Here is a 17,051-nt window from a genome sequence, read left to right on the forward strand (position 1 = left end):
GGATACTCTTCTCCCGCAGCAACACCGTTCTGACAATGCCCTTTCTGGCAGGCCACGTGGCATCCAGAATGAGTTACGAGGCCTTCACAAAAAAAAACTTTCCAAATCTGAAATTGATCATGGATGTGACCAGTTTCCTGCATCTTAACGGGGTGGAAACCACTCTAAGATAACCTCTGCTTTTCAAGAAGTCTCCGTTCATGACACAAGTAGTCAGATGCAGGCCCCTAACCGGAGGGTGGACCACAGGTCCCCAATTAAGGAGATCTGGAATGTCTGGAAGCACCCATAGGCGTAAACGGAAGGGAAGTAAATTGGTGTGAACCAAGCCATTTTGAGATAAAAGGGCGTCATCGGACTAATTCTGTCCCGGTCTTCTCACTTTCCTTAGAACCTTTGAAAGGAGACCATAGAGTAGGGAAGGCATAATTCAGAGACAGACTCTAATTTTGACAAAGGGCAGCTATCCCTACAGGTCAATCCTTGAGTTTAGGGCGTAGACTAGATATGATGTGTCCTTGTGCCTGGACACAAAACAGGTCTATTCTTGGCAACTGTAGAAAAAAAGCCTTGGGCCACATATCCAAATATGTTTATCCAATACTGCCAGGCAAAAATTTACAAACCTGAACACGAGGTTTTTATTTTAACATTTTGATCATACTGGGAAGCTACTGCCACATCACACCTCTCAGTGGGCCATTAACTTTTTGTAGCCTTAAAAGGTCCTGCACCTTACAGCATGGGTGGTTGATCTAAACACCACTCTTTGCCACCTGAGGAAGACAGAATAACCTGTTGAAACACGTTGTGGATTTACTAAAAGATTGATTACTAATTTAGCCCCTGTTTTTGCGCTCCTGCTGACCGGCTTTCATCCAACTTTGCACCTCCCTTCCTCGTCTGAGGCACCCGGCTGGAGCTGGATTACATCACCCAAAGCTGCACTTGGCTGGTGCTCCCCTGTGACCATCTTACCTTGACTGAATTTACAAGTTTATGACCACTTTATATAATGTGTTCAAAATGCTGGCCATTGTGTTGGATTGTCTATGGCATAGACAATCCAACACAATGGCCAGCATTTTGAACACATTATATAAAGTGGTCATAAACTTGTAAATTCAGTCAAGGTAAGATGGTCACTCTTGACACACTGATAGCAACACCGCAGAAGAAATGCTAGCAAAGGCTTCCAGTATCTGTTGTTTCAGACGCTGCACATCTCGCATCTTCACAGCATAGACAATTGCCTTCAGATGACCCCAAAGATAAGTCTAAGGGGGTCAGATTGGGAGATCTTGGTGGCCATTCAACTGGCCCATGATGACCAGTCCACTTTCCAGGAAACTGTTCATGTAGGAACGCTCAGACCTGACACCCATAATTGATGGTATATGGGGTACAAAGGTAGTGGGGACTTTGTTCATCAATGGAAACCTCAATGCCACTGGATATCTGAAATTGCTCCATGACGTGTTGCCCTCTTTACGCACTGAAGAAGGCACGTTCCCTGAGTTTTTCCAAGATGGTGCCCCACCTCATTATGGGGGTCAGGTCCAAGCATTCCTACAAAGAATGTGACCCCTTAAGGCTACTTTAAGACTTGCGTTATGAGGCGCAGCGCAAGGCCGTCACTAGGCTCCACCCCGAGCATTGCCTCCTCCTGTCAGCTCCTCGGCCGGCAAAAGCAGACCAGCGCATGGCCAGTGTACCCAACGCTAAATATAGAGTACACCGGTCGCATGCAGAGTCATGCGCCCATAGGAGGAGCTGACCGGAGAAGGCGCGACTGGGGGCAGAGCTTAGCTGCAGCCCTGCGCCTCATAACGCAAGTCTGAAAGTAGCCTTAGGGTACCGTTACACCTAGCGATGCACCAGCGATCCCGACCAGCGATATGACGCGGTCAGGATCGCTGGTGCATCGCTAGGTGGTCGCTAGTGAGCTGCCACTCAGGCAGATATCACCAGCGACATCGCTGGGGATAGGGGTCGCTACTTACCTGTCAGACGCGGCGATCCTGACGTCCTCCTGCCCGGCTCCACACGCTGCTCGTCGTCACAGCAGGAAGCGCTGCAGGAAGTGACCGACGAGGAATGGTCCAGCAGCTTCTCACGCGATCAGCGATTACCAGCGGGGGAGCCGGTCGTAGGTAAGTATCACATGCAGCGATATCGCTAGCAATATCGCTGCAATGTCACAAAATCGATGACGTTACAGCGATAGTGCTAGCGATATCGCAGTGTGTAACGGGGGCTTAAGACTAGCATTTCTTCTGCGGTGTTGCTGTCAGTGTGTCAAGAGTGGGAGAAGAGGGTTGCATTGAAAATCCAACACAATGGGCAGCACTTGGGACATATTTATAAATGGTCATAAACTTGTAAATAACTCACAAAAGAATAGAGTTACATTTAAACCAAGCACATCCTTGTTTTTCTTGTGAAATTCTCAATAAGTTTTATGCGTCACATGACCCTCTTCCTATTGGAAAAAATAAAGTTGAATCCAAAGTGGCTGATTTCAAAATGGCCACCACCCATCTTGGAAAGTCCCCCCAATATAATAATGTGTCACAAACAGGAAGTTGATATCACCAACCATTCCCATTTTATTTAGATTTATCCATGTAAATGGCCCACGCTGTATTAGAATACTCAAGTCTTTCACACCTGCTGTTGCTTAGTTCTATTACTCCCATTCTGTAGATGTAATTTTTAATTTTTCTTGCCCAGATGTAGAGTCTCGTATTTCTCCCTGTTAAATACCATTCTAGTAGTCACTGCCTATTATTCAATCTTTTTGAAATCAGGGTCTCTGCCTCTACATTCTGCTGCTCCTTAGCAGAACAAAGCCTAACATTTTGTGGGTCTCATCATTAAAAAGGTTACAAAATCTACATCTAAAAGTCCCAATGCTGATCCTGAAATAAAAAGTTTTTATTCAAATAAAACAAAATCAGTTATAAAACCAAATTAAAAATGCAACAGCTGCTCACAATAACCAAGTCTCATGTTTCAGAGGCCCTTGAAAATGAGAGGTCATCTGGTTCGCATGGCCCACAGCACCAGTCACTCATCGGCTGTGATTTATATACGGTTCAGTCTATATAAGACAATTTATAACAAAAAAAAAAAAAATAAAAAGTGGAAAGGAAGATCTCAGATTCCAAGACTCATGTTTCAGAGGCACCTGAAAATGAAAGATGATCTGATCCGAATAGTGGCATCCGGTAGTCCTCCCCGCCATTATAGGGCTTTGCCACAAGACTGACAGCACAAGATGTGACCTTGCTGGGGTGAGTGGGTGGTAAGGAGCATCAAGAGTAACCAGTTATGTAAAATTTCACAAAGACGGCCATTAAAATTTTTAGTCTACAGCTGCCCACATGCAGCCTATCCCATTAATTCGATCAGCGGGAGTTCAGGAGGATCGCACTCTCCATTTTCTTCATGGTCGGCCTTGCACCGGTTCGGTGCGTGATGAATTTCAATGAGCAGTTCATAAAGACATGTCCCAATGACCCCACCGATCATGGGACCCACTACAGGTACCCACCACCAGTGACCTCCAGCCCTAGAAGATAAAGATATACCATCAGAACAGACCAATCCCAGGTTACATTATGGTAAATTTGAGCCAGCTGGGGATGCTGGAAGATTTCAGCTCTGAAGTTTGCAGAAATATTAAGAGTGCTATGAACTGACAATGGTTCAACTGCAAGACACATCCACTCTCCCATATTTAAGTGCTTTTTAGCAGAGGTAAGTGAAATAAGAAGAGTGCTCAAGTTACCTGAAGACTTCTAGGCCCCAGCCAACACACGCTGTGAAGATTCGGGGGGCCAGGTCCCGGGCTGGATTAATGGGGTATCCACAGTTGAATCCCATAGAAAGGCCAACGAGCAGGACTATCAGACCACTCACAAACGGCTGAAGACCCCGGGGGGCTGCATTATTATTTTCATCAAAAATGGCTAGAAGGCAAATCATTAAGGCAGCAGTGGCGATCACCTGGGGCAAAACAGAAGAAAAGGACTTTATTTTAAACAGAAAAAAAACCCAAAAAAAAATGAAGTTGGGGTGATCTTTGTCCTGGAGGAACAGACAGTCCATCAATAGAATGATTGTTCCATCTGGTCTAGATTCCAGCCATATATTTCAAACCTTCAGTTTCAGGAATGCTATGCTTGCTGCACAATATTTTTTTTACTCTTCATTCACCTTGTTGAGCCCCTGCCATGCAAGACACTGTACGCTGCCTGAATCTGTCTAGAAAGAACTGGAGGGAGGAGCATTGCAAGAAGGGGCCTGTTAGCTGGTCTTAGCCAATCAGCTTCCTGGTAGTGTGATACCATTGGCCAAGAGCAGCTGACTGATCTCACAATGCTCCTCCCCATGTCCTTTCCAGCTTGATGCAGACATAAGAGCTACAGTATTTTAGCTTGTAAAATAATTACTTTTTTTTACAGTTTATAGTCATATACTTTTTCCCAGTATAACGGCAGGAATTAGACTTTACCTGATCCACGAGTCCATTCACTAGACTCAGATGTTCTGACGGATAGGATGCAAATATCCCAGCAGTCGCCTGTGGTCCGTACACCGTCCAGTTGCCACCACTGTACGCGTGAAGGGCATCTAGAATGTACCAGTAAGACAAGAATCAGGAAGGGAATGATAATCTGGGACATTTCTCTGTATTGCAGGGACTGTGCTTGGTTTTCCTTGTGGAATCGTTACGAGTGTTCTCCTGTTTAGAAAGACAGTTTTTTACTTTGTGCAATCCCTTAACTTAGAAGGGTCTCATGGCGCAGCAGGGTGTGCGCCTTCTGAAAGGCCAAGATGTCAGGGGTAAACAGTGGTAAAAGCCAACCATCATGTGTACAGTTACCCCTGAAACCCCTCCGCATGTGGCAAGTATTACACAGCACCCATTAACTTCAACGGTCTGCTGATACAATGCAGTCGTGCTGGTTCATCCAAAAGGGAAAATGATTTCTTACCAAAATACAAACCAAATACTAGGCATGCGCCAATAAAAGAGCCGAGGAATTGTGCCAGAAAGTAGACGAGCATCAGCTGCCAGGTGGTCTTCTTTAGGAGGAACATTGAAAACGACACAGCCGGATTGAGATGGGCACCTGCAGAGCAACGGACATTACTTACCAGAAACCTAGTACATGAACACAGTGACTGCACCAGCAGAATAGTGAGTGCAGCTCTGGAGTATAATACAGGATGTAACTCAGGATCAGTAATGTAATGTATGTACACAGTGACTGCACCAGCAGAATAGTGAGCGCAGCTCTGGGGTATAATACAGGATGTAACTCAGGATCAGTAATGTATGGACACAGTGACTGCACCAGCAGAATAGTGAGTGCAGATCTGGAGTATAATACAGGATGTAACTCAGGATCAGTAATGTAATGTATGTACACAGTGACTGCACCAGCAGAATAGTGAGTGCAGCTCTGGGGTATAATACAGGATGTAACTCGGGATCAGTAATGTAATGTATGTACACAGTGACTGCACCAGCAGAATAGTGAGTGCAGCTCTGGGGTATAATACAGGATGTAACTCGGGATCAGTAATGTATGTACACAGTGACTGCACCAGCAGAATAGTGAGTGCAGCTGAACTTTTTATATGGATATTCTACACAAGAAAAATAAAGTAAAACTGGGTAAATACCTATGAGAAGACACCATTTTCTAGTTACCCGCTCACCTGAGACTCCAGCACAGACATAGGCACCAGCACTGACAGCAAAACCAAACGCCATATTGACGCTTAGAAACTGAGCTTTGGCTAAACCACTCAGCTCCATCTGAGCCACAGAACCGCAGCCAAATAGCTAAGGGAAGAAAAAAAAAATATATATATGTAGTCTTTTTGGAAGGGACCACTTATATTTTAGCTATACTGAGCCCCTCAGCCACCGTACACCTATATAAAATGAGTACTGTATAGTATAGGGCGCTACTCCTTGCACCTTACGGAAAGAGGTTCCACAGCAGCAGAAGTGGATTATAGGGAATAACGCCTTACTTACAATTAATATAAAAGTCCCTAAAAACTCCGCCAGCCCGCAGCGCACATAAAGATTAGTTGTCATAATCTTTTGTTTCAATTTTTCCAGGAGCGGCAGCTGATCATCCATGTCCACCATGATCCTGACCCTCTGATGGAAGCTTCATTGCCGCCACAACTGCACTTTATGGACTTGATCCATGGAAATCGGCTCTGATCTTAGTGCAGCTGATTCTGAGCTCCAGTAACTCATTCATTGCCAGGCAGGTTAATTGTCAGACGTCAGCTGCCATTTACTCGAATTTTGGGGTGGAATGTTTTGACCTGGCCATTCTAAGGCTGGTTTCACATTAGTGTTTTTTTGCGCAACGTGCGCCTCCATGCGCATGCGTCATGTGCACCTATGTTTAACATGCGGGGGCATGGTCTAACATTTGCACACGTTCATATGCGATTTTGTGCGCATGCGTTTTTTCGTCATGTGCGCCCAGGCGCACCAGACGCAACCTGTTGCATTTTTGGGTCCGTCCAACGGCGTAAAAAAAACCTCATGCGCACGCTTGCGCACGGAATGCGACAAAATAACGCATTACAGTATGTGAAAACGCAGGCGTGTCCGTATTTCACATCGGTGTGCGATCTGCTTTTATACTTCAACATCAATACAGTTTCCTATATTAATATCTGTAATGTGTCCGTGAAGATCTGACGCTACACAGACGATCCGTATGGGATCTGATTTAGCGCAGGCTGTGTTCTCTTTTTTGCAAGGACACTCAGTCCATGTGCAGAAAAACCGTCGTTTTGGGTAGTTTTGAGATTTTGAGAAGGACTTGGAGAGTTTCCACTCAGTTTCTGCTCCAAAAGGGTTTGTGCACACAACAAATATTTTCTGGCAGATTCTGCCTGTATTGCACCTAAAAAAGCATTAAAAACAAGAAAACAACTTAAACAACTTCAAAGATCGCCGCAGGAAAAAACGTCCAAAACTCTTCAAAACCACTTCAGAAAAATGTTATCTGCACACAAATTCTTTTTTTTCCAGCTGAGTTCTTCTACACAAAGTCTTTTTTTTTTTTTGCGGTTAAAAGAAATAACAAAAGACTGATCTTGTGCATCGCAGTATTGGACATTTCTGCACATTATATCCATTTTTAGTGATGTTTTTTCATGCGGATTCCAGCAGAATCTGCCTGAAAAAAAGTCATGTGCACATAAGGGTGTGTGCACACATTGCGGATTCTGCTGCAGTTTCTGCTGCATTGTACAGTACCATTTTAGTCTATGTAAATTGAAAAACGCAGTGCACACATTACGGAATTTTCTGCGCGGATTTATGCCAGCAGCATGTCAATTCTTTGTGCGGATTCCGCAGCGGTTTGGCACTTGTTCCATGACAGGTGTCAAACCGCAGGGGAAAAGCGCAGGCTAATCCGCAGATAAACCGCAGGCTAGTCCGCACTAAATCTGCAGATAAACCGCAGGTCTTTCGACCTGCAGATTTAGACAAATCTGTGAGGAGGATTCTGCAGCAGAATCTGCAACGTGTGCACACTCCCTAAGGGTATGTCTGCACTGCAGATTTTTTTTTTTCAGGCATTTTTTTTTAACCGGTCCACCCTGAAAAACTACTCAGAAAATTCTTAAAAGAATCTTCATACATGTCCACATGCAGGAACGTAATGTTCACAGCCTCAGAGGTCACGACCGCAACTCTGCCCATGTGGGTGAGAGGCCCGTCGATGCAGCGCAAACTTCATCTGAATGTGTGTCCTCAATCGCACATTCAGCTGAAGTGTATTGCGGCGCAGAGACCCGCCGGGTCCGTGCACTGTTGTACAAACTGCCGGCCAATCAGAAGCTGACATTGGCGACAGTCTGGGCTGTGGAGTCGGAGTTGGTATAAAATGGATCGATTCCAAAAATATCTAATAAATTGGGTTCAGTCGTTTAGTGCAGGACGTGCTGTAATGGTTCCATAATAATTTGTGAAAGTTAGGAAATGTGCTATAAAAGTCTGTTGTGTTTGTGATCTCGGCTTTTAGTTGAGAAGAATCTGTGCTGCACTTTATGTACATGGTCAGTAGTGAGACAGTGCTGTGGAGTCAGAGTCGGGAGTCAGGGAAATTGAGGAGTCAGAGTCGGTGGTTTGGCGTATAGACTCCACAGCGCTGGTTGGCGTGTATGGGTCGCCCTCCCAGGGCTGTGGGGTACTCGGTACCGGGCCGGTGTCAGTGGGATGTGTCACAGCAGCGGTGACCCGGTCCGTGGCCCTGGGCGCCCAAGTAATGGTGGAATGTGATGTAGTTTAAGTGGAATGGAATAGTTTGTGACGCCACCTGTGGTGTTTGGCAAGCAAGATGTTAAGCCAACGCTGTGTGCAGATCCTCTGGGGCTGATGGTGTGTTGCAGCATAGATGGTGTAGCTCACCACAGGTGAAGCTGTAACCCCAGGGCAGTGTAATTGCAATAGATGAGGATAGGCACAGGCGGTGTGAGGAATGCTGGTACCCAGATGTAACGGTGCTGACAGTGTTAGCGCACAAATGAATGGAAGACATCAGGGCTTGCAGTTCCAAAGCTTTACTCACAGTCCGTGGTACACACTGGTGCCTGCCTCCGTGCCGTGTCCTCCGGGACAGAGACTCAATCAACCTCCCGGGCAAGTCAGGATTCTCCTCTCCAACACTCACCAGCATGTACCTTTCCTGAACGTCTCCTCTATTGCGCCTTAAGGTGTGAAGAGCTCCAGTACCGTGGTACTCTGGAATTCCTCCTGTCAGAAGTTCCTAACAACTCTACTCGTATGGCAGACAGCTGTAGCCTCTCTCGGGGACTCCCTTCTCCGGAGTCCTGGCTCTCTATTCAGTTGCTGTTGTGCCCCAAGTCTTAGATGGGAGTTGTGCATTTACAGCCAACAACTCCACCGGTGTCTGCTGCAGAACCATAAGTGTCCATACAACCTCGGGGACCGGGCCTCGGCCATGCGCTGAGAACCTATAGGCAGGGTTCTTCTTCCAACCCACGTCTCCTCTCTGTTCTCCTACTCCTTCGTTCCGCACTGTTCTTTCTTTCTCTTATGGAAGCTTAGGTTGCAGTTCTACGTCTTTCTCCTTCTGTTCCTTTCCCGTGCCAGCTGGCTCAGATCACTGAGGCAGCTGCAGCACTCCTTCTCAGACCCGTCCTCAGACTCTCCTGACTGACTGGTGAGAATAACTCCAGTACCGTGGTACTCTGGAGTTCCTCCTGTCAGAAGTTCCTAACAACTCTACTCGTATGGCAGACAGCTGTAGCCTCTCTCGGGGGCTCCCTTCTCCGGAGTCCTGGCTCTCTATTCAGTTGCTGTTGTGCCCCAAGTCTTAGATGGGAGTTGTGCATTTATAGCCAACAACTCCACCGGTGTCTGCTGCAGAACCATAAGTGTCCATACAACCTCGGGGACCGGGCCCCGGCCATGCGCTGAGAACCTATAGGCAGGGTTCCTCTTCCAACCCACGTCTCCTCTCTGCTCTCCTACTCCTTCGTTCCGCACTGTTCTTTCTTTCTCTTATGGAAGCTTAGGTTGCAGTTCTACGTCTTTCTCCTTCTGTTCCTTTCCCGTGCCAGCTGGCTCAGATCACTGAGGCAGCAGCGGTGACCCGGTACGTCGCCCTGGCCTCTCAAGTAATGGTGGAATTTGATGTAGTTTAAGTGGAATGGAATAGTTCATGTCGCCACCTGTGGTGTTTGGCAAGCAAGATGTTAAGCCAACGCTGCGTGCAGATCCTCTGGGGCTGATAGTGTGTTGCAGCATAGATGGTGTAGCTCACCACAGGTGAAGCTGTAACCCCCAGGGGAGTGTAATTGCAATAGATGAGGATAGGTGCAGGCGGTGTGAGGAATGCTGGTACCCAGATGTAGTGGTGCTGACGGTGTTAGCGCACAAATGAATGGAAGACACCAGGGCTTGCAGTTCCAAAGCTTTACTCACAGTCCGTGGTACACACTCGTGCCTGCCTCCGTGCCGTGTCCTCGGGGCAGAGACTCAATCAACCTCCCGGGCAAGTCAGGATTCTCCTCTCCAACACTCCGCCAACATGACCTTTCCTGAACGACTCCTCTATTGCGCCTTAAGGTGTGAAGAACTCCAGTACCGTGGTACTCTGGAGTTCCTCCTGTCAGATGTTCCTAACAACTCTACTCGTTTGGCAGACAGCTGTAGCCTCTCTCGGGGACGCCTTCTCTGGAGTCCTGGCTCTCAGTTGCTGTTGTGCCCCAAGTCTTAGATGGGAGTAGTGCATTTACTGCCAACTACTCCACCGGTGTCTGCTGCAGAACCATAAGTGTCCATACAACCTCGGGGACCGGGCCCCGGCCTTGCGCTGAGAACCTATAGGCAGGGTTCCTCTTCCAACCCTTGTCTCCCCTCTGTTCTCCTACTCCTTCGTTCCGCACTGTTCTTTCTCTCTCTTATGGATGCTTAGGTTGCAGTTCTACGTCTTTCTCCTTCTGTTCTTTTCCCATGCCAGCTGGCTCAGATCACTGAGGCAGCTGCAGCACTCCTTCTCAGACCCGTCCTCAGACTCACCTGACCTCCCGTCAGACTGACCTGTAATTCTAAACCTTCCCACTCTTTTATATGGATCTCAACTCCACCCACCTCGCAGCACATCCAGTGTTCCAAGCTGGGAACCACCAAGGCACTCCTTATGTCTAGGAGGAGAGAGACACATCAATGTGGTTGTGCTGAACTACCCTGTCGTGTGGGATGTGAGTGTTGGAGTGTGGAAAGGAGTTCCCACCTTACCCGGATGGTGGGGCACTACACCTTAGGAGAAGGTGCAGTACCTCTGTGGCGATTGAGCCTCAGGGGCGCCACATACCCCCCCGTTAAACACAGCATGTCCGCGGGCTGCAAGACAACTGTCATGGTCCAGTCCGGAGTTTATCTTCTGCTGTCTAAACTCTGGACTGGTCATGTGGGGGTTAATCTCCTCAGCCTCGTTCTGGAGCTAGCTGGGCTATTTAAATCCCTCACAACCTGCTGACCAGTGTTAGTGATAGCTCTAGCTTGCAGTTTAGAGCCGCTGACCCTTGTACCCTGGTGATCCTCCTGCCTTTGACTGATATTCACGTGTATGACCCGGACTGATTTCTGACCCCGTCTTGTTATGAATGAGTCACCATAGGAGGCAAAAGCAGAAATACAAGCTAAGTCCAGAAAACCAGAGAAGTTGGCAACTATCAGATTGCAGACCCCTGAACCTATCAACACAACTAGCAGTAGCCGTGGGGGGATCCTACGATGCCCTAGACCCCTCGATCACAGCCGGAGAAATACATAGGCCTAAAGAAAGAAAGGGGAAATCTAAACTGCCCCAGAGCAGACCCCAAAGCAATAGGCAGCCCCCAACATATAATGACGGTGAAGCAAGATGAAAATACTAACAGACAGAAAGATAGACTGAGCAAAGACGGGGCCCCAAAACTACCTAGATAGGAAAGGAAAGGAAGGCTGCTGTCTGCAATCTGCCAAAACCCTATCAAAGACATAAGCCAACCAGCTGATATGAAAAAGGCCCTGAAGCAGCTAGGCTTCAAAAACTGAATCAGCACTCAGGTATTTTCAGAAGACAGAGCTAAATGAATTCAGCACACCCCAGCAGGGAATGGCAGAAATCCAGAAAAACAAAGCAAAAACAAAGTCAAAGCACAAAAGCAAAAGGCCGAGCAGCAAACTTAGCTTTGGAGGAGCAGGAATTCAGACTGGTCTCCAAGGATCCCACAGAGAAGTCACCCGCAGGGAAAAAGGGCGTCGGCAGCCTTATATCCAGTCAGTAACTCCACTCAGCCAGTCATCATGATCAGACCCAGGTGTTTGACAATCAGGCTCACTACCTTTCTCTACCAGAAGAGGGAGTTCCTCGGGCCTCAGTAGTGAAGGGGAAAATGAACTCACAACAGTACCTCCCCCTTGAGGAGGGGTCACCGAACCCTCAACCACGCCACCAGGGCGATCAGGGTGAGCCCGATGAAAGGCATGCACCAATCTTTTGGCATGAATATCAGAGGCAGAGACCCAGGAATTATCCTCCTGACCATAACCCTTCCACTTAACCAAATACTGGAGTCTCCGTCTAGCCAGACGGGAATCCAGTACTTTCTCTACCTCATATTCCATGTTACCTTCAACCAATACAGGGTCTGGAGGTGCCACCCCCGGAACAACAGGTTCAACAAACCTCTTCAACAAAGATTTATGGAACACATTATGGATTTTAAATGTGTCAGGAAGAGCCAAACGAAAAGAGACCGGATTAATAATCTCCAAAATCTTGTAAGGTCCAATAAATCTAGGCTTAAACTTAGGAGAAGCCACCTTCATAGCAATATTTTTTGATGATAACCACACCATATCACCAACCTTAAACTGGGGACCAATGGTCCTATGTCGGTTGGAAAACCGCTGGGCCTTTTCCTGGGAGAGAGATAACTTATCCACCACTTGGTCCCAGATCTGGTGCATTCTCTCCACCACAGTGTCAACACCTGGGCAGGCAGAGGGCTCCACCTGCCCTGAAGAAAATCGAGGATGAAACCCAAAGTTACAAAAAAAAGGTGACATCAAAGTGGCAGAACTAGCTCTATTATTTAAAGCAAATTCGGCCAAGGGCAAAAATGAAACCAAATCATCCTGATCAGCAGAAATAAAACATCTCAAATATGACTCCAAGGTCTGGTTTGTTCTCTCTGTCTGCCTATTGGTCTGAGGGTGAAAAGCAGAGGAGAAGGACAACTGAATTCCCAGCTTGTAACAGAAAGTTCTCCAAAATCTAGACACAAATTGGACTCCTCTGTCAGATACAATGTTCTCAGGAATCCCGTGCAAGCGAACCACCTGTTGTAAAAACAGGGGCACCAATTGAGAGGAAGACGGCAACTTAGGGAGTGGTACAAGATGAACCATCTTAGAGAACCTATCACAAATCACCCAAATAACAGTCATCCTTTGGGAGACAGGCATATCAGAGATGAAATCCATTGAAATATGGGTCCATGGCCTCTTGGGGACAGGCAAAGGCATCAACAACCCACTAGAGCGAGAACACGATTTAGACCGGGAGCACGTCCCACAGGACTGCACAAAATTCCTGACATCACGAGACAAGGAGGGCCACCAAAAAGACCGACTCACCAGATCTCTAGTACCAATAATACCTGGATGACCAGCCAAAGCAGAGCAATGATTTTCAGACATCACTCTCTTCTTCCACTGGTCAGGAACATACAACTTTCCACTGGGACAACGCTCAGGTTTGTCCTCCTGGAACTCTTCCAGAGCACGTCTAAAATCGGGCAAGATGGCAGAAAGAACTACCCCTTCGCCTAAGATGGTAGCAGGCTTGGTCACCACAGGAGAATCAGCAAGGAAGCTCCTAGAGAGGGCGTCTGCCTTGACATTCTTTGTTCCAGGAAGAAAAGAAACCACAAAATCAAAACGTGTAAAAAACAAGGCCCACCTAGCCTGTCTAGGGTTCAAGCGCTTAGCCGACTCTAGGTAAATCAAATTCTTGTGGTCAGTGAGGACCACGACTTGATGCTTAGCTCCCTCCAACCAATGTCTCCACTCCTCAAATGCCCATTTCATGGCCAACAGTTCCCTATTCCCACATCATAGTTACGTTCAGATGGAGAGAACTTTCGGGAAAAGAAAGCACAGGGATTCATTTTAGATGTTACAGGATCCTTTTGGGACAGAACAGCTCCTGCACCAATCTCAGAAGCGTCCACCTCTACCTGGAATGGAAGTGAGACATCAGGTTGCCGCAAAACCGGGGCAGAGGTGAATCTTCGCTTCAACTCCTGAAAGGAAGAAACAGCCTCCGGAGACCAATTTACAACATCAGCACCCTTTTTAGTCAAATCAGTCAATGGCTTGGCAATACTAGAAAATTTTGCTATAAATTTCCGATAAAAATTAGCAAAACCCAAAAACTTCTGGAGGGCCTTCAAAGAAGTGGGCTGAACCCAATCGTGAATGGCCTGTACCTTGGCCGGGTCCATTTCAATAGTTGACGGGGACAAAATAAATCCCAAAAAAGAAATCCTCTGTACTCCAAAAAGGCATTTAGATCCCTTGACATACAGGGAATTCTCCCTCAAGATCCAGAACACAGTCCGAATATGTTCTACATGAGAATCCCAATCCTTGGAGAAGATCAAAATATCATCCAGATAGATAATCAAAAATTTATCGACAAAATCTCGGAAAATATTGTTCATGAAGCACTGGAAGACAGAAGGGGCATTAGTGAGCCCAAAAGGCATCACCAGGTACTCAAAATGTCCCTCCGGAGTATTAAACGCCGTCTTCCATTCATCCCCATGCTTAATGCGAATAAGATTATACGCCCCCCTGAGGTCAAGCTTGGTAAACCAGCAAGCACCTTTAACTCTGGAGATTAGATCAGAAATCAGGGGTAACGGATACTGATATTTAACAGTAATTTTGTTGAGGGCACGATAATCAATACAAGGTCTTAATGATCCATCCTTTTTGGCTACAAAAAAAAACCGGCACCCAAGGGTGACGAGGATGGTCTAATATGACCCTTCTCCAACGCCTCCTTAATATAGGATCGCATAGCCTCATGCTCGGGTACAGATAAATTGAAGAGCCGACCCTTGGGAAATTTACACCCCGGGCTCAGTTCAATTGCACAGTCATAACTCCTATGAGGAGGCAGAGACGCAGACTCATTCTCACTAAATACATTGTAAAAGTCCGCCAAATAATCAGGAACATCATGCGACTGAGGAGAGGTGGAAAACACCGGAGCCTCACTAAAGGCACACCGACAACCCCAACTCACCACAGACACAGATTTCCAATCCAAAACTGGATTATGAATCTGTAAGCAGGGAAACCCCAGAACAACAGTATCATGCAGATTATGCAACACCAGAAATCTGCAATTTTCTTGATGGTCTGGGGCGACCCGCATTACCACCTGGGTCCAAAACTGGGGTTTATTTTTAGCCAAAGGAGTAGCATCAATTCCCCTCAAAGGGATAGACGTCTCCAGAGGTGTCATCGGAAATCCACAACGTTTAGCAAAATCCAAGTCCATTAGGTTTAGGGCTGCTCCCGAATCCACAAACGCCTTGGCGGAAAATGTGGACAGGGAGCAGATCAGAGTAATAGCCAGAAGAAACTTAGGTTGAACACCCCCAACAGAAAACGTGTGTGCAAAGCGTTTCTCTCGTTTGGGACAGACAGAAATAATATGCGAGGCATCTCCACAGAAAAAACACAACTTATTACGCCTTCTGAACTCCTGACGCTGCTCTCTGGAAAAAACTCTATCACATTGCATAGGTTCAGACACCTGTTCAACTGGTGGTAACACCTCTCGTGCAGCTTTGCATTCGCGCAAACGCCAATCAACCTGAATGGCTAATGACATAGAATCGTCAAGACCAGAGGGAACAGGAAATCCCACCATAGTATCTTTTACGGCTTCTGACAACCCCTTCCGAAAGAGAGTAGCCAAGGCATTATCATTCCAGGTAGTAAGTACTGCCCGCTTTCGGAATTTTTGACAGTACAATTCTGCAGAATCACGACCCTGGCTCAATGCCAGCAGGGTCTTTTCAGCCTGATCAATGGCATTAGGTTCGTCATACAACAACCCCAAAGCTTGAAAGAATGCGTTCACATTAGTCAGAATAGGATCATCTGGTTTCAAAGAAAACGCCCAATCCTGGGGATCGCCACGCAGCAAAGAGATGACAATTTTAACCTGCTGCGCGGAGCTCCCTGACGAGTTAGGCTTCAAGGCAAAAAATAATTTACAATTATTTTTTAAATTCAAAATTTTAGACCGATCCCCAAAAAATACATCAGGTGTAGGAATCTTTGGTTCAGCATCATGTGAATGAGCAAGGTAGGCGGAAATTCCCCGCACTTCCGCAGCGAGCTGCTCCACACGATCAGACAATTGCTTTATCTCCATTGAGAGAAAAAAAAAGAAAAAAAAAATTCCCCCTACGGCCGCAGAGATATAGAGGAAAAAATATACACACTTTTTTATTTTTATTTTTACAATTCTTTCCTGCTATTGAGTACCCTAGGATCTGCGGTATGGCGGGTGATTCTGTTATGAATGAGTCACCGTAGGAGGCAAAAGCAGAAATACAAGCTAAGTCCAGAAAACCAGAGAAGTTGGCAACTATCAGATTGCAGACCCCTGAACCTATCAACACAACTAGCAGTAGCCGTGGGGGGTTCCTACGATGCCCTAGACCCCTCGATCACAGCCGGAGAAATACATAGGCCTAAAGAAAGAAAGGGGAAATCTAAACTGCCCCAGAGCAGACCCCAAAGCAATAGGCAGCCCCCAACATATAATGACGGTGAAGCAAGATGAAAATACTAACACAGACAGAAAGATAGACTGAGCAAAGACGGGGCCCAAAACTACCTAGATAGGAAAGGAAAGGAAGGCTGCTGTCTGCAATCTGCCAAAACCCTATCAAAGACATAAGCCAACCAGCTGATATGAAAAAGGCCCTGAAGCAGCTAGGCTTCAAAAACTGAATCAGCACTCAGGTATTTTCAGAAGACAGAGCTAAATGAATTCAGCACACCCCAGCAGGGAATGGCAGAAATCCAGAAAAACAAAGCAAAAACAAAGTCAAAGCACAAAAGCAAAAGGCCGAGCAGCAAACTTAGCTTTGGAGGAGCAGGAATTCAGACTGGTCTCCAAGGATCCCACAGAGAAGTCACCCGCAGGGAAAAAGGGCGTCGGCAGCCTTATATCCAGTCAGTAACTCCACTCAGCCAGCCATCATGATCAGACCCAGGTGTTTGACAATCAGGCTCACTACCTTTCTCTACCAGAAGAGGGAGTTCCTCGGGCCTCAGTAGTGAAGGGGAAAATGAACTCACAACACCGTCTCTTGGTATTCGTCTCTGCTGTTACGTTCCCTCTCTGGCATCTGACTCCCTGGCTTGTACCCCGACCACGTATTTC

At 46.7% G+C, this 17,051-nt stretch overlaps 1 protein-coding gene across 1 annotated transcript; it reads right to left on the reverse strand.

The window, feature by feature from the left end:
* Positions 1–2,913: 2,913 nt before the first annotated feature.
* Positions 2,914–6,215, reverse strand: LOC141091532 (aquaporin-3-like). Its single transcript, XM_073577180.1, has 6 exons — positions 6,059–6,215; positions 5,734–5,860; positions 5,004–5,141; positions 4,520–4,638; positions 3,794–4,011; positions 2,914–3,574 (listed from the first exon to the last, which is right to left on the reverse strand). Exons 1-6 carry the CDS (start codon positions 6,173–6,175, stop codon positions 3,394–3,396), a joined length of 900 nt encoding a protein of 299 aa, XP_073433281.1. The 5' UTR covers positions 6,176–6,215; the 3' UTR covers positions 2,914–3,393.
* Between the last annotated feature and the right edge of the window lie 10,836 nt (positions 6,216–17,051).

The sequence above is a fragment of the Dendrobates tinctorius genome, unplaced genomic scaffold (genome assembly GCF_039654945.1).
Source record: "Dendrobates tinctorius isolate UK_male_01 unplaced genomic scaffold, ASM3965494v1 ptg000054l, whole genome shotgun sequence".
Classification (NCBI taxonomy): Eukaryota; Metazoa; Chordata; class Amphibia; order Anura; family Dendrobatidae; genus Dendrobates; species Dendrobates tinctorius.

Excerpts from the sequence above, each read along its gene's own strand:
- LOC141091532 (XM_073577180.1), bottom strand. The coding sequence starts at position 6,175 with ATGGTGGACATGGATGATCAGCTGCCGCTCCTGGAAAAATTGAAACAA. Across the intron at positions 5,861-6,058 it reads TAGGGACTTTTATATTAATT|CTATTTGGCTGCGGTTCTGT; the intron begins GTAAGTAAGGCG and ends TTCTTCCCTTAG. Across the intron at positions 4,639-5,003 it reads AGTATTTGGTTTGTATTTTG|ATGCCCTTCACGCGTACAGT; the intron begins GTAAGAAATCAT and ends GGTACATTCTAG.